General features: G+C 40.7%; 1 protein-coding gene across 1 annotated transcript in view; it reads left to right on the top strand.

Annotated features, from left to right (window-relative positions):
* The window catches only part of CHST9 (carbohydrate sulfotransferase 9), an 86,665-nt gene extending 69,025 nt beyond the window's left edge, over window positions 1-17,640 (top strand). The window contains exons 5-6 of the mRNA XM_066562646.1: window positions 65-102; window positions 16,213-17,640. Of these exons, the coding sequence (XP_066418743.1) occupies window positions 65-102; window positions 16,213-17,301 (1,127 nt within the window). The 3' untranslated portion in view covers window positions 17,302-17,640. The remainder of the gene's footprint in view (window positions 1-64; window positions 103-16,212) is intronic.
* The last annotated feature ends 399 nt before the right edge of the window (window positions 17,641-18,039 follow it).

The raw sequence follows: 18,039 nt of genomic DNA, 5'->3' as shown, positions 1-18,039 counted from the left end.
CTCTGCATGTCCCCTATCATATTGATTAGAATATATGCAAACTATTTTTTTCTTTCCCTTTCAGAGTCTGGGAAAAAACTGCAACAAGAGACAATTAATCAGGTATTTGGAAACTTTCATACTTTTTGTTAACTTAATTTTCAGACAGTAGAGAGTTGTGGCAAGTAGAAAGGAGAACTTCATGAGATACACTAATATTAGCAATACAGGTGTGCTAAGGAGCACGTGTCTGACAACTTGCTGACTCTGCAGATGTGTTGAATTCACAGGAGTAGCCATCATTTTGATCTAAGATTTTCCATTTAAGCAATTCAGTTCATCTACTTCCCGTGCTGGTGCTGAGGACAAAGCCCAGAGGTAATTTGTTCATTGGTATCAAATTTTGTAGCACAACATTATGCCTTTTTTTCCCTTCTGTTTGCTAGTATTCCTTTTAAAAGGCAGAAAGCTATTGATATAAATACCCGAACAACACATGTAAGCAGTGTATTTCGGTGTTTCTTGGGTTATTTCTGCCATGAATTTTCATTGAGGCTGCACTAAACTGTGACATTGCTTGCAGAGGTGTTTTTCATCCTGTCTTTATTACTGTATCAAGAGCAATTACTTATGAAAAAACCTTTATATATTGTAATTTGTCATTTCAACATCAGGAAAAGCATATAGAAACTAAACTGAAAAAATTTCTAACCAGTAAGAGAGGACGAAGCCCAGAGTTTGCTTTCCTCAGTGACATGCCCTTGTGGAGTGAAAGGACCCAACTCCACAGAAGCAGTGTGCTTGCTTGTCATTCTCTGGCTTCTTGTCCTCTTGCTGAATGCTGTTGTCCAGATGGCATATAAATGGGCATCTGGATTGTTTGTGAGATTTATTTTGAAATGCCACTTAAAAAGCAGTCATTAAAATATTTGCAGTCCAGCAATTACTCTCCCTCCAACCATCTTCCTTCTAAGCTATATATGGAGGCATTGGAGTAATTACATCACAGTTAGCTGTGAACTGATCACCAAAGTGAAGGACTAACCTGGCAGGGGACTGACCACCTAAAGCAGCCTGGTTTGGGTCTTACAGCAAGTCCCCTGCCATGGCTGAGCATGGCACAGATGCCAGTGTGTCACTTTCAGTGGCCTGAGCTGGCACCATTCTTCACCAAGTAAACCCTAGCATGTCTGGGAAGCCACTTATGGGAAGCCTGGTCCTGTGGCACAATGCAATATTCAGAGTTTTTACAACATTGTCATTATTGAGAAACTGATGGATAGATATCTAGTCCAGAACATGGCATTGCATAAGCAAAGGAAATCTTTCACTTTTTAAAATAACTGTAGAAATGTTTTGGAATTTAATGGGAGTTATTTGCTTTGACTGAGAGTTTATATCCTAGAACAAGTCTAATTAGCTTTTATAACCGAAACTGCATTTTAAAATTAGCCGGAAATCTCTTGCAAAGCCACTTTTGGGAGTCTCTGTTGGCCAGAAGGGGGGGCACTTGTATTTTTAAACCACAACTTGAGGCAACACTGGCAGTGTGTGAATGGTTGATTGGAGACCTAATTCTGCACATTTTCTGTGTTACAAAATCAGCTCGGTGCATGCCATTGCCCTTTTCTGAGGAAGAATGTATTGTGATTTTAAAAAAAAAACTTGCCACGTTTTCAAAGGGTGGATAATCTGCTGTACTTTGTGTGACCAGTCTTGGTCTTTTCCTGCATGCCACTGTCTTGCCTTTATTGAATGGTTCACCTGCTCTGTCTCTCTGCAATTAACTTAAGAGTATCTAACTTTGGAAGAATATTATGTTGTCTTGATATGCTGAATGTATCTAAATAAAGCTGTAAAAAGTTGATTTGTGGACATGCCCATTTAAATGGGTACTACTTCAGCTGGTGATGTCCCATTCCAGTTCAATATCCTTCGGATTTCCAAGAATTGGAAGAGTATTTCAGAGCAGAAATCAATTTAATTTTCAAGATTGTCATTTAGGGCACAACTACATAAGCACTTCAAATTTGATTTGTACTTGTATTGATTCAACAAAAATATTTAAACGAGTGTTGATCATGATGGAATATCTGTAATGGAAGGATTCTTTTTATTTTCAATCCTGAAGTTAAAATTTTATATGCAGGGTAAGATCCTTTAGTCCCCTTTAAGTTCAGTTCAGCAACAGTGATTTAAACTGGCTGCCAGTAATTTAAGTGAGGGAGAAGGTCTCTGCAGAAGATGGATGATGTTACGACTTGACAGGAGCAGAAGTGCAAAGGGGCAAATAGCAGGAAATATCTTGTTGAGAGGTGAGTGAAACAGAGAGGGGATGGAGAAATGATAAAGCTGCTGTCCCAGTGACCTCCTGCTGGGTAAACCCCTGACTGTCTGTGTGCATCTGGGACCTCTCTAATCTTGAAGACCACTGTGGTTTCTGTGTGGTTCTTAGCTCTTCTAAAGCCTAAGCAAAGTTTAGTGAAACATGACATAGACAAAACACTCAGGGAGTATCTGCTTCCAGAAACCTTTCACTACAGTTGGCATCTTCACTAGCTTTTTTTCCCTTTAATCATAAGTCATCTGCTGGTGTTCCTCGAACACCATTTTTGTCATTTATGTATATAAATATGTATGTTCATTTAACAGTAGTGGTCATCTACCACCAGCAGTCAACCAGATGAAGCACACACACTGCTTTTCAATACCTGTTTTTAACTACCTTTGCAACTTCAAGGGTAAGTCCTGGCACCAATGTACAGCCTGTTTACTGTAGCAGGTTAATGACTGCTGAGGAAAATGGAAGGAAACAAGAAAAAACCTTGTTTCTATATAACAGTATTGGCAAAACAACACATTACAGACCACCAATCAAAATTTGCCTGGGGAAATCCTTTATGTTTCATCCTTAACCCTCATATTTGCTTGTGTTGTGGTCTTAATATACAGTCCTACATACAATTTTGTCCAGTGCCTCTGAATCTCTGAAGGACTGACAAGAATATGTGTAATTGCATTTGGAAGTTGAAGTTGCTTGCAGAGTCAGACTTTTGGTTTAAAATCTCAGTTGTGTTTGAGCTCAGACTTGGGCCTGTCCCTTCTGCAGTGAAGCTGCAGGTCAAGTTGGGAGACTCCCCAGGATCCATCCCCCTATTTTGTCACTGTGGAGTTTTTGGTCAAGGCAGACTCTCTTGAAGTGGCACATCCATCCCTCAGTCAGTGCTCTGTCAGGGAATATTCCCCTTTCTGCATGTGGGGCTACAAAGCAGGAACACAGAAAGGATAGTGATGAGGCAATATACTTGCTAGAGCTGGGGTTGGACCATGGATTACTGCAGCTCTGACATACTGTCAGTATGTGCACAGCTTGTGCCAAAGAAAAGAAGTCAAAGATAACTCAAACCTCTGTTAAATGACAATATAAGTTTGTTGCACAGACCATGATGAGGAATATGAATATGACCTGAAGGTTGCTTCGGGCACATGGTGTAATAAATCTATATTAACATGATTGAAAACTTCACAGTTCAGACCAAACTCCTTGGTTGCCCTTGTGCACTGCTATAGTTTACTCCAGTTTTCTCCTCTATCCCCTTCATCATCTCAAATGACCTAGCTAAAAAAAAACTTCAGTCCATTTATGCCAGCTTCCAAGTCCTGCCACTCTGAGGTTATCTGATAGGTATGGTCCTTCCTTCTGTTTTCCCAGTTTGGGATCATATTCCTCAGTGTTACATACTTTATTGCCCCAAAATTAAGAGTTTGAAAATCTATGAGAGAGCTAATGCATTTAGCCCACTAAACAAACTGATCTATTGTTTCACCCTCATGTGCTTTATAGAATCACCTAATGCTTGAGGTTGGAAGGCATCTCTGGAGATCATCTTGTCTAACCCCCTTACTCATAGAGCAGGTTGTCCAGGGTCACATCTGGTTGGATTTTGAGTACCTTCAAGAATAGTGGTTCCTCTGCTCATGGATATTCCTGGATTCCTTGATATTCACACAGTAGAAATGTATTTTGTTGTATTTATATGGAATTCCTTGTATCACACTTTGTGCCCACTTCCTCCTGTCCTGTCACTGAACACCTCTGAGAGGAGTCTGGCACCATCATTTTTACTCCCCCCACTTCTTCCCTCCCAGGTTATATACATTGATAAGCTGTCTCCAAGCCTCCTCTTCTGCAAGCTAAACATCACCAGCTCTCTTGGCCACTGCCTGTATGTCACATGCTCCTAACCTTTAAATACCTTGTTGCCTCTTCACTGAACTCACTCCAGCATGTCTACCTCCATGTCCATTTATACACTGGATGCATTCCAGTATGCCCACGTCTCCTGCACTGGGTAGCCCAGAACTGCACACAGCACTCCCAGTGTGTCTGTGTCTCACCAGGGCTGAGCAAATGTGAAGGATCACCTCTCCTGATCTGCTGGAATTGCTCTGCCTAATGCAGCCCAGGAGGCTGTTGGCCTTTTTTGCTTTGAGAGCACATTGCTGGCCCACAGGCAGCTTGTTCTCCAGTACCCTCAGGTCCATTCCTGCAAAGCTGCTTTCCCCCTCTGCAACCCCCAGCCTGTCCCAGCTGCAGGACTTCGCATTCCATTTTGTCAAATCTCATGAAATTCCTGTTTAGCCATTTCTCAAGTCCATTGAGGTCCTTGTGATTGGCAGCACAGCCCTCTGGTGTATCAGCCACTCCTCCTAATTTTGTATTGCCTGCAGACTTGGTGAGGGTATGTTCTGTCTCATCATCCAGGTCAGTAATAAAGATGTGGGACACTTTTGGACCCACCATCGACCTTGGGGCAGTAGTGAATGGCCTCCAGCTGCATTTTGTGCACAACTGTTTGAGCTTACCATCGACCTTGGGGCAGTAGTGAATGGCCTCCAGCTGCATTTTGTGCACAACTGTTTGAGCTTAAGTTTTCAGTCCAGCTCACTGAGCACTTACCTAACCTGTACTTCGTGAAGGTGTTATGGGAATGCCAAAAGCCTTAGTAAATTTGAGATAAACAAGATCCAGTACTTGCCACTGATTCACTCATCTGCTTGTACAGGACTATTAGACTGGTCAGGATCAATTTCCCCTTCATAAATCCATACAACATGAGATTTAGCTGGAGGACAGTCACCAGTGGAGTACCCCAGAGGTCACAGCTGAATAAATACCATTTAACTTCTTCATTATATACCAAGATGATGGGATGGAGTGAACCCTCAGGGAGTTGTCACAGGATGTAAAATGGGCTGAGGAATTGCTGATACAACAGAGAGTTGTGCTGCCATTCAGAGGGGCTTCAACCGTGTGGAGAAATGGACCACCAGTAACCTCATGAAGTTCATCAAGGTGAAATGCACCTGGGGAGGAATAGTCCCTTGCTCTGTCATGCTCCTGGGTAATGAGGCGAAGCTGATCAGCCTGTCATTTCCTTGCTATCCAGCCTTAAAGATAGGAGTGATGTTTGCTTTCTTCCAGTCCTCAGGAAACCTTCCCCAGTCACCATGATCTTCCAAAGATAATAAAGAATAGGCTCACAGTGACATCCTCCAGCTCCTTCAACACTCATGAGTTCATTCCATAAGCTCCCTCTTCCTGTTCCATAAGGACTTGTTTCTGTCTAGTTTGTTTAAATATTCCCTAAGCTGATCCTTCTCCACCAAGGGAAACCTTCCTTGCTCCAGGCTTGAAGTGGGGCCTCACCAGTGCTGAGTACAAAGGGACAAACCTTTTCCTAGTCCTGTTTGGCCATATTTTTGATTCAAACCTAGATTCCTTGATTTTTATCAAAAATACAAATTATTTTGATACAAACCAAGCCCTTGGCCACCTGGGCACACACAGTGGCTCAGCTCCAGCTGCTGTTAACCAGCATCCCCAGGTCCTTTTCCACTGGATAACTTTCCAGACACTCCACTTTTCCCTAATCCACTTGGTGGGTCACCTGATAATCTCCTATAGGTTCTCATTTGTTCACTTGTTTGAGGTAGACAGCTCCAAGCCCTGTCTGGTTGAATATGAGATCCTTCCTGCTCCCCCTGCACATTTTGTATCAGTAAGCAGAAGCTGCATTTTTTTTAATTAATTTTTAATTTTTTTATCTGATATTTTATCAGATAAAATCAGTTGGGGAAAAATGTTCCATTTTTCCCTACACATAACATTTTCTTTCTTCCAAGCTGATAAAAGTTGCTTCTGATAGCATTCTCTGCCCCCTTTGAGTTCAGATAATGTAACAGTCCTTCACTGATTAGTTCATAATATATAGTACCAAGATGGTGACTCTCAGAAAAAAAAATGCAGGAGGAAAAATTATTTAAATAAGTACAGAGGATATTTTTATGTGAGAACCTTCTCAGTCCCTCGTGGAGGAAACTGCTTCTCAGGTTGTACAGACAGGAACATAAGTGCAGTGTCTGAAGATAAAACTATCTTAAATTTTATGAAGAATTATTCTTTTGGGGAAAAAACCAAACAAACAAACATAACAATATGCAACAGATTGAATGCTCAACAGAAGTATTGAAAGACATGGTGAGAGGTTTAAGCAATGAAGGGCAGCATGGACTGGGAAGTTGTGTGGCAGTCCCAGTTATCAGTTTTCTGTCTCTTTTTGCTCTGTAAAATGGCAAGTTTTTCTACCAGTGTTAATCAGAAAGTAGGAATCACAATATTCACATGGGCTAGGCAATTATTATCTTTCCTGTGGTTTACAGACACAGAAAAATGAAGTGTGAAGGTCAAGGGACTTGCACAAAACCAAACACTGTGGCTCTAGTGGGTGCAGCTACCCTTAAACACAGTGCTGCTCTTATGACTCCTGTGCTTCAGGGAGGGATGGTGCTTGAAATAGTTAGTGTTTGGGTGGCACACTGGTCAGCTGTGGCACTGCTTGCATATCAATGCATATTCGGGGAAGAGCCTCACAAAAATCTGCTACAGAATAAGCCAGTGTATTTTCTTTTACCTGTGATAGACATGACAGCCCCATTCAGTGAAACAGGGTCAGTCAGTGTGAGGATGGACTGTACAGTGAATAATGCCCTTTGTCAATTCACAGTCTGTTTTTTCCCACTGTAATTTATGAATGCAATCATTTCTCAAGTATTCTTTTTTTTCTGCCTGGAAATTAACACACAAATTTGTTTAAAAGTGTACAAATGTAGGCAAACACATATTTGATATATTTGCCTACCTAGAGCGCATTTATATTTCTACTTCTTTTTTATTTACCAATAAAGTCATCTAATTTGAATTAAATGCTAATTTTGATTGAAGGGAAAATGCTTTGAGATCTCTAGAGATCTTAGTGTCTCTTCCAAAGCAATTTGGGAGAAATTGAATTCTTCATGCCTGAATATACATTAATATTCTTCATCTGAACTTAGTTTCATTGGAAACTTTTCTTATTATTTCTAAAACAGCAAGATGTCTTGTTTATGCTGGAAGATAAGTGTGTTTACCTGCAAACAAGATAGAGATGGATTCTGTTTACCAGAAACAAAAAAAACCCTGTGAATCTTGCCACAGCCGCTAATGTGAGGAACTCTGCTTTGTGTGCAGAAGCACAGCATTAGATTTCAGGCCTCTATTCTCAAAGCATTTGCTGGGAAATTGGAGCCAGTGTTTCAGTCCAAACGTGCAGGATTAACCTCCAGGATTAACACCCAGCAGTTTGGTCAGCTTCCTGCCAAATATGTCTACTCATGCACACAAGGAAATGGGTACAGGGTCTCTCCTGTGCAGGCTGGGTGTTGATCAGCAAGGGCTGAGACATGGCCCCTCCTTGGATAAAAAAATGTTGGTGTCCCTTTTCTTAAGAGAGGAAAATAGATGTTGTCTGAAATATGAAATGCGCTCGAAAATTCCTGCCTGGCTTGAGTTGTGAACATGCAAGAGACGCTATTTGTTTTCAAAGATGTGTTTCAAATATGCTTGAAAATAGCAATTTTGGGAATTGTATTTGTCAACAGCAGGAACTGTTTAGGTTATTTGATTTACTTCTGTGCTTTAAGTTATGAAAAATAGGCACATTAGCATTACTTAATGAGTTCAAATAAGAGATCAATATGTAATATACAGAGATTGCCTGAAAGTGTCATCTTCAGACTTAAGCTCCCTCTATACATAAGGTAAACCTACTTGTTACAAAGCACTATGCTTCATAAAATGGATATTGCATGCTTAGTTTAGTGAATTTTGAATTTCGGGTTGTTTAAAATGATTTGCTGTTCCGTACAGAAATGTGAGTGAATGTTGGTGAAGATTTCTGGCCACTGACCACAGTGTTTGACCTAGGTTTTACTGATACAGAGGAGAACTAAGCTCAGAATCAAACAATTTGAACACATCAGTTTACCTGTACCTAAAACCAGTGTTGCTGGGTAAGAAGGAGGCTGGGCTAAATATGGCCAAGTGTTAAGAGGTCCATGGCCTGAAAATTGCTTTTTATTAGCAGTGCATCTTAGCTGCACATCTAGGCTGGCATGCACTCCATGCAAATTGGCTGCAGACTCTGCCCAAACACTAGCTGTCAGGTCTGCAGTGGCTCTGTGCTTATTTTCAAGTCTGTAAGTTATAGTGCAAAGAACCAGCACCATAAAACTGTTATCAGGAGGCAAGACAAGCAGCATCAGCATTGCACTATCCTGAAACCAATTTATTATTGCTATCAAGTGACCTTCCCTATTATTTATTTCTTAGTAATAAGGGAGCAGAGTGCTTTTTTTATTTGCTATACTTGGTCGCAGTTGTATTGGTGAATCTTTAATCTGTCATACAAAACTTAATTTCTGATAATGATAGCATCTTTATTGCTACTCTTTCTATTATTTATGCCTTGATCTTTCTTATTCCTCCCATTCAAAGCATGCTTTGGACAATCCAAATGCTTTGACTGTGAAGGTGGAAACAGGAGGTAGCTAATTCCAGATTTGATCAAGAATTGGCAAGTAAATTAGAGTTTAATTTCCTTCATCCAAGATGCTGACTATGTGAATCAGCTTGTGGAAGTGGCTCGTGCAGACTGTCTTGCCTCATTAGCATGACTTTGTGCTTTCTGTAGATCAAGACAGGGCAGGGAGAGGAAGGGAGGCTGGTGCAAAGCCAGGAGTTGGGTATCTAAGAGGTCTCAGCCAAAGACAAATGGATTTCTCCTATCTCCTTATTAAGTACACTACTATACTTGTGATAATGTTACTGTTTAGCTTACACCATTGGGCCTCTCCACTTTCCCCACTGCCTGTAGGCCTGGGTTGTTCTCCTCCAAAACCATCTCTGGGCTGGGGCTCTCCCTTCAAATTTTTCCACACCAATCACTGACAGTTGGCCACACCATATAAAAAGAAAAAAACCTCTCTTTCCCTCTGCCCTTTCCTTCTTCACTATCTTGGTCTGTATCCTTGCCATAACTCCAAGTCACTGCGCAATGAGATGCTGGATTTTCTGCTAACAGATTCTAGGGGCAATAGTCACTGATTTACAAAGCTGTGTTTTGAAAAGCAGTATTTAAAATTACTGGTATCTATTTAAAGTTACTGTTAATTAAAATTTACCTGCAGTATTTTTTTTCTTACTATGATCAGTTATTCTATTTTGTGTCTGGCTCAGAGTTCACAAGGATCTCCTTTGAACCTAATTGTAATTCAGCTACAAACTATGAGGTTTGCCTCTTAGTCTCTGAAGGAAGTTCTGAGTATTTTGTATTCTCTCTTTTCTTATTTTTTTCCCCTCAACCTGTTTAGTAATCTTAGAGATGCTTGGTACAAGTACATGTGTTTTAGGGATACATATCTCATAGGAAAATGTGGTGTCTGTGGCAGTAAGGTCTTGCCTCTGGCTTTTGAGGAATGTAGCATCAGTGATATGCCCTGAATAAATTAGATAAGCCAAAAATTCATGGCTCCACTGGGAGGTGAGGGGTTAGTGCTGCCTATTATCTTTGGAGTAGCTGATACAAGCACAAGTGATGAATCAAGAGGTTTATCTCCACTGCACAGAAGGTGAAGCACCTCATCAGCAAATATTTTCTGTCACTTGTGGGTAGCCTGAATAGTCTCTCCATTGGGAGATCCTGTGAATCTCTGTTTAGCTCACCAACATTACACTAAACAACTGCTATGATATGGGAGAGTTCTGAGCATATTTACATGTTAGCTCAGGTAGCATAGTGGTAGTAGAGGAGTCTGATCATTCTGTATTACATTTTCCAAATAGTCTTCTAGCACAAAAGAAGTTAGGATAATCTCTCCTTTTGGCAGGATTAAGAAAATTCACACATACAAGTACAGCTCTTCATGTTTGTACAGCTGAAGTGAGGTAGTAACAGATCCAGGCTTCACTGGCTTGCTGAAAATAGGAATCATGCAAACTTTTCCTCACATTTAAACTGCATACCAAGTCTGAGCTATCTGCCACAATCTTGGTCCTCTGATTAAGAGATTCTTCTAAGTGTGCCCAAAAATTATCACAGAATCACAGAACAGTTTGAGTTGGAAGGGACCTTTCAAAGGTCACTTAGACCAATCCTCCTGCAATGAGCAGGGACAACTTGAACTAAATCATTTTGCTCAGAGCCCCCTCCAACATTATGTGAAAAACTTGAGGTTTTAGGCTGAAACTACTGGTTCCAAAGTTTTCAAAGACTCACAGACACCTACCATCCAAGTAGGAGGATGTTTGTTTTATAGTCCTCCAGTACTCAAGCTGCCTTCCACTAAAAACTTAATTTAAGAGACTCATCTCTGTGTGCTCCTTGATCATTTTAAAGTCTGAGTGTGAACTGGAAAATGAACCTTGTCTTAAATTACTTCTTGTCAATTTTCTGTAGAGAGATCCTAGGTAAACAGGTAAGTTGGCATCAGAGAAAAGCACAAGAAAACAGAATATTTCTTTCCTTTGCTATTCTTCATGCTATATTATCTGTTGGGCTTATTTAATTTTATTATTCTTGTTAGTAAAACTGAATATCCAGCACTAAGGCATTTAGGAAACAGCACTGTTTGCACTGCAGGCCATTAAATCTTTGTAAATCAGCCCTGGAATATCAGCCTTTCCAATACATCATTATCTTTTTGCATGGTGAGTTGCTCTAATTGCAAATGCCTAGATGAGATCCCATCCGTGCATTGTAAAATCACCACAAAGCATAATTGGATGAGTCTTAACCATGCTTGGCAGTAGTCAATCTCTTCTACCTCAGTGGCTTGTGAAGGTATTAAAGGAAAAGACAGCTTCAATGTGTGTAAAAGAAAGTATTGGCTACTTATTTTTACAGTGAGGAGAAATCCTTTTTTGAATGGAGAGGAGCAGGGAATCTGCAGCAATAAAAATGGGACCAAAAAAAAACCATTAACTCATTAATGACTCTAAAATGCCTTTTATTTCAACAGCTTCACTGAGTTGCCTGCCAGTAGCCACACATCACAGAAAAACTCTGTTAAATTCCATTTTTTCCTCAAATTTAAACTCATTTTTAAATCTGTCTTCAGTTCCAGCCTAGCTAAAGTGAGACAGTGCCTTCTACTCTTCTAAATGGCCACTTCTAGTGGCTCATGGCCACTTCTTAAGTGTCCTTCCTTTCAAATGTGTTTATGCAAACAGAGGGCAGTTCGCACAATTACTGGCAAAGGTACAACAATTCCCTGGCTTTAATTCTCAGACTAAATGTATGCAGCCCGCTGCACAGGTTGTCAGCATGTCTTAAGGACAGCGTTGCATCTTTCCAAGGTAACCACAGAGTTCATCTCCCATGTCAGGCAGCTGGTTCCCAAACTTAGCAGCTCTTTGGAAAGCCATAAATGGATGTTCCTGTCCTTGGACACTTGGCTCAAAGAGTTTGGTAAGGGCTGTCTGCATGGGAAGATCTGGGTCCAGAGTCAGTGTCTGACACATGCTGTCTGCATGCTGCCTGTTGTTGGTGTACGTTCAGGTGTTTTTCAGAACAACGGTGCTCAGCAGCTTGTGGGATGGACTTTTAGGAATGCAGATATATGGACATGGATATTTTTCAAAAGTCTTTATCAGTTTTGCAAGTTTTTGTTTACCTGTTATTGCTGTGGGGAAAAAAAAAAAGATATAACATGGAGATGTTCAGATCTTTAAAGTGTCATAAAATGCACAACAAAGCATCACTGACACCAAGAGCAAGCCAAAGAAGGCAGCTCTCTTTATGTAAGACTGGTGTCATAAAATATTTAAATCCTTTCAGAGTGTGTGGCTTTCAGCTCTTTCATGCAGATAAGTGTCAGACTGTCAGGCAGCTTTGCTTAAGGAACATGGCACTATCTATTAAACAATTTCTCTTAGTTTCCCAAGAAAACTGTCTAGTTAAATATTTCTCATCAAAAATAAAGCTTAATTAATCTTTTCATTCATCTCACCTTTATTACATACTTATCTAGTTACTCAGGCAAGTGTATAGAAAGCTTTTATCTCTTTCTTTCTTCTTTTATTTTAATTTTTTTTTGAGTTAGAAAACTTCCATGGCAATGTACCAGCCATTTATGCCTTTGGAAAATATCTGTTCCAATTCTTAGAGCAAGTTACTGTTCCAATTCTTAGAGCAAGTTCCAATTCTTAGAGCAAGCCAGCATTTACTGCAAGGACACTATCCCTCATGGAGACCATAAAAACATATATTAGCCAACATAAGTGGGATAAGTAAAGTCTCAGAGAGAAGGGGAAGAGGAAAGCAGCTAATAACATTTTACAAATTGAGATAACTTCTTGGTCCTCAGATCTTCCTGTATCATTGCTTTGGCCCTAGAGTTTTGGGGTTTTTCTTGGGGATTTTTATTTGGCTTAGGGAGAGAGGGGTAGGCCTGTGGGGTTTGGGTTGGTTTGGTTTTGGTTTTCTTTTGGGGATTATTTTTTTTTTATTTTGTTTTCTGTTGGGCCCTTTTTTGCTAAGTTATTCTTTCTCCTTTTGCCTCATCTCACTAGGAAGGAGCCCCTTTCAATTGCCTCCAACTATGCACATGATGTTCCTTTACAGTGGTACTGAGATTTCTCTGAATAGTTGTCCATCCTCCTCTGAAGTTTTTAATCCCACAAAAATGTTTTAGTAAGGACTCCTACAGCTGCATTCACCATTTCTGTAACTAAAATACAATCCTCCTCTGGTACCATGTTGGGTTACCCTCAAGGCTTGTCCTGGATCCCAGGCAGACTCTTTGAAATGGAACAAAATCAAGACCACACACACCTTTCAATCTGTCCTTTTTCCCTCCTGTTCTAGTGGAACTAGGGCATCTTCCACTAGTTCAGGAAGACAGGATGGCTCGAGAATGCTGAACTTTCCTCTGAAGTATAGGACTCATTTTAGTGGCTTTGGTTTGAAATTCAGATGGTTTAAGTTTCTTTGCACAGAAATGAGCTGCTAAATTCAGGTGACATACCATAGGAAGTCATGAGGTACTGCCCTCTCTGAGTTTTCTCTGCATTGGGGAACACCAGTACAGCCATGTATCATTGGAGACTGTCTTCTAAATTTTCAAAATCACCAGAGTTGCACTGATGAACTTACAACCTTTAGTTACTTTAGCACCATCACAATTTTATCCCTAATTCTGTTGAGCCTTGTATCGTGTAGTTGGTTTCTGAGTATCCCATATTTTTCATCTCACCTTTTTAAGTTCCAGGTTTCCCTTTTAAGGTAAAAACATTTAAATTATTTGTAAGTCTGTGGTTCTGCAGTTGCAAGAATGGCACTTTGCCACTCACTATGATGCTGAAACTCCCATTGGGCTCATAGTCATACCCTGATTTACTACTAGCACTGCTTTCTGTTGTTACACACTGACTTAGCTCCTGAATTATTTCCATCCTAGGGCAGAAGGGATAAATCTCTAGACACATATGTTTCATTTGTTTTAAAGAATAAAATATTAGACAGAATACATTTTTTTAAAAATATTAGAAAAGTGGACCACATCAAATCCAATGAATTCAAGTATCCTTTTGCATCTCTAAAAACACCAACTTACCTTCTCTCTCACAGACATAGAAGTCCTGCACAACTCTCTTCTTTTATTTGTTTTCATCAATACAAACATTAGTTCAGTTGCAAAAGACCTGCTTGTCAGTGGCTTGAAGCAGTAGAGAAAAGCCTGATCCCCTGGGTTTGTTTTTGTTAAAGGAAATTATTACACTGCAACATATGCTAACTTTTCTTGGAACTGCTTGTTTTTTCATAGGCTTTTTTCAAACTGGAATTCAAATTGTGTTTCTTTCATTACCATTTCTTACATTATTCCTCTGAATTTTTAACAGCTTTATTTGAATTGGCCTATGAACTTTATCATCCCCCCAAATCCACACGTATGATCTGGCAGTTGACAAAACAACTTTCCAGTAAATGTTTAATCAGTTTATTCCAGAAAAGCCTTTTTATGTAGCTTTCCAAAAAAAGTTAGGCTCATGGAAGCAGTCAGGTGGTCTGTTTTTGTCTGGCCATCTAACCATTTTTCTGTTACATGCAACAAGATGTTTGAAAAAACCTGTTGACCAGCATCCTTCCTCTCCAGATGTGTAATGAAAATAAGCAGCTGTAGAGGTGTCCCAATGCAGTAGGCTTGCCTGCTAACAGGAGAAAAAAAATCTAAAAGGCTTAGCAGACACATGAGAATCCACTCAGGAATAAGCAAGCAGAAATACCCATATTGCAAGAAATTCTTCAGTCAACTTGCATGATACAAGACCCTGAAGAATCTGACATCAAAACACAGATGTAAGCTTTGCTGCTCCTGCAGTTTGTGGATTGCACAATGGCTGGGGACATACAGAGAGATGTTTAGGAGGAAAGTCTCATCTTTTCACATTCTTTGCAGGGTCACTAGTTAATGTTTAGTTAGTTGGTGTCATTAATGTTGATGTTTAAATAAGTCAGATGGAATAGGCTCCAAAGGCATCTATTTTTCCTTATCATCTGTGAAAGCAGCTCAGGTGCAGGCACCTGTGTCACAGTCACACCTGTATGTACATTCAGTCCAGTGCATCCACTTCCATCATCTCTCTGTGTGCAGGTCAGAGTAGGACTATTTTGGAGGGATGATTTTGTCTGTCACTACATCCTGCTCAAACCAGCTGATGTCAACTGTTTAGGAGCCCTGGTTTTGTCCCCTGCCACCACTGGGGGACAAGAGCTGCTCCAAGTCTCAGTGGTGGGAGTAGATCCAATAGTGTCAGAACTCAGTACATCCCTCTGGGTGTCCAGAGTTGCCGGGAACCCTGCCAGGGGGCTTGGAGACCCTGGCATGCAGCCTAGAACACCTGTGGGTTTGATTATGACCCGTGGAGCAAATTACCAACTTTGTCTGAAGACCTGAAAGCCACAGAAGTTTAAGTAGTGTAATAATAAAATTATCACTCGGTGAAAAAGTAGATTTTGGGGTTTTTAAAATAGGGGTTTTGGGGACAAGACGGAGGGACTTGGGTGTGTCCAGCCTTCCTTCTCCTTCTTCTCTACCTCCATCTTCTGCTGTGGTGTTGGCACTTTTGGATCGGTTTAGAATAGAAGCTCACTGTCTAACATAGGTGATAGGTATTGGAAAGTAATTGTAAACATGTTATACGTAGATTGTAGTATAAAGAGATAACACCACCCCAAGGGCGGTCAGAGTGCCTCTGTCTGTCCTGCTGAGTGGACCTCGGCTGGACAGGAGAAAAATTTTTATAGGTAAGATACAATAAACAACTCTGAGACTGAGAACTGAAGAACTCCGATTCATTCTTTGAACGTGAGGGCCGAAACAGAGACTTTTCACGTGTCTCAGGGCTGCAATAAACTGCAAACTCCCGAGACAATACCTGTTACTGTGATTGTGCCAGTGCACTCCAGAGAATGACCGTGCCACTCCACCAGTGCCAGTGCTGGCACAGGGGAAAATGTGCTCAGTTGAGAAAAGTGTCTGGCAACCCCTAGCAGGACTATCAGCCCCCCTGTGTGAACCATTTTTGATTTCTTAAGAGGTGTGACTTGAGCTATTTATTTTTGTAGGAAGACCTACTGTGTGCTAAGAGGTAATCTTCAGAAGCATGTATGTCTGTAATTAGCCCAGTTGGTTCCTAAATTAGGTGTATTGATCAAGCAATTCAAAGGGGACTTTTTAGTACCAGGTGTGGCTTGGTTATGTGCACACCCCACCATCCTTGCTGCTGCTGCAACATGAGCAGGCAGGGCTGGACTGTCACTGTGCTCTAAGCTCTGATCCTTTCCACGTTTGCAGGACTTCACGCTCCAGCCTCTGGGGATGCCAAGGAAAGCAGCGTGGAGGAGAAGTGCTCCTGTGAGCCTCAGTAACCATGTCTCAAGCAGCAAGCACTGGCAGGGCAGGACTGACCCTTTCGGTGTGGTGGCTGCCTCCTCGGAGAACCGGCTCCCTGAGCAGCAGAAGGTGAGTGAGTCCCCTCTGAACTGGTTCAGAGGGGTGTATTTACCTCCTGCTCTGCACCCATTAAACAAGACATTTGTCAAGGGTGGTGAGTGGCAGGACATAGACAGCGCCCAGGAAAAGCGCAGGGCCTTCCTGCAGGACTTCTGTAGGAAATACAACAGCAGAAAGAAGCTGCAAACCCACCTGGTGCACCTAGTGTCAAGAATTTATGTAGAGGACAGGCACAAGGTTCTGTACTGTGAAGTGCCAAAAGCAGGCTGCTCCAACTGGAAAAGGGTCCTCATGGTGCTCAGTGGACTCGCTGCTTCAGCAAACAACATCTCCCATGATGATGTGCACTATGGAAAGCACCTGAGAAAATTGGACAGTTATGATCTAAAAGGGATCTACACACGCTTGAACATGTACACCAAGTTCATATTTGTACGTGATCCTATGGAAAGACTGGTATCTGCCTTCAGGGATAAGTTTGAACATCCAAACAGCTATTACCATCCGGTATTTGGGAAGGCAATAATTAAAAAGTATAGACATCATGCAGATGAAGAAGCACTGAAAACAGGATCGGGAGTTAAGTTCAAGGAGTTTATCCAATATTTATTGGATTCCCACCGACCAATAGGAATGGACATTCACTGGGAGCAAGTCAGTAAGCTCTGCTATCCCTGCCTCATCAACTACGATTTTATAGGAAAGTTTGAAACCCTGGAAGAAGATGCCAATTACTTTCTGCAGCTGGTAGGTGCTCCAGCCAATCTGAAGTTCCCTAAATTCAAAGACAGACATTCCTCTGACGAGAGAACAAGTACAGAGGTAGTGAGGCAATATTTAAAGGAATTGTCTAAGGAGGAGAGACAGCTGACCTATGACTTCTATTACTTGGATTACTTAATGTTCAATTATACATCACCACTTGTATAGCACTAGAATAGCTTCAGGCTTCTACTAGATACTTATCATGTTGGTTTTCAAAACAACTACTTTGATATTAGCCCTGAAAGGAAATGAAGTTACTGCTAAGTAGAGTTTTCTTGAATTAGTGGGGATTTTATAAGCTAGAGTGATATCATTTGATACTAAATTATGGAGAATGCAAAGAAAAAAAGACCTGTAAACAGCATAAATTGCACTAAAATGCCTGAAAAAGCTTTTTTTACCATTATGGATTATTCTATGGAAGCAGTAGCTCAGACAGCTGTTGCATTAGCTTACCTAATGTTCTTTTAATGGTTTAAGAAAAAAAAAATCAGAGTGGCATGATTCTTTTTTTGGTGTGTTTGTTTTAGAAATGGGTTTTGAAAAAACTTTTGATTGTATTTTTACTTTCTGTCACTTATTAATAAAGAATCATTGGCTAATTTTCTAAAATGTTTACAGTGTTCTCAGTTGCAAGTCTTGTTTTTTGATTACTATTAGACTGTAGCCAGTTTTAGACCTTTTTTATTGAAGGACGCTCTTGAATACAAATGCATCAAACTAAAAATAGCACAGCAGCTCAGTTGATGAGCAGAGTAGATTTGGGTAAGCCTGTGAAGGATCAGTCCACTGCCTCATTTTGATTGATGCACTGGAGTTGACAAGTATGACCCTCCTTTCAGAGAGCTGCTGTATTCAACAAAATTAAGGTTTTAATGCACAGTGGATGCATCATTACATGTG

This window comes from Molothrus aeneus, chromosome 1 (genome assembly GCF_037042795.1).
Source record: "Molothrus aeneus isolate 106 chromosome 1, BPBGC_Maene_1.0, whole genome shotgun sequence".
In the NCBI taxonomy this organism is placed as follows: Eukaryota; Metazoa; Chordata; class Aves; order Passeriformes; family Icteridae; genus Molothrus; species Molothrus aeneus.
The sequence above is the reverse complement of the archived record's forward strand: the minus strand, read 5'-3'. Positions and strand labels throughout refer to the sequence as shown.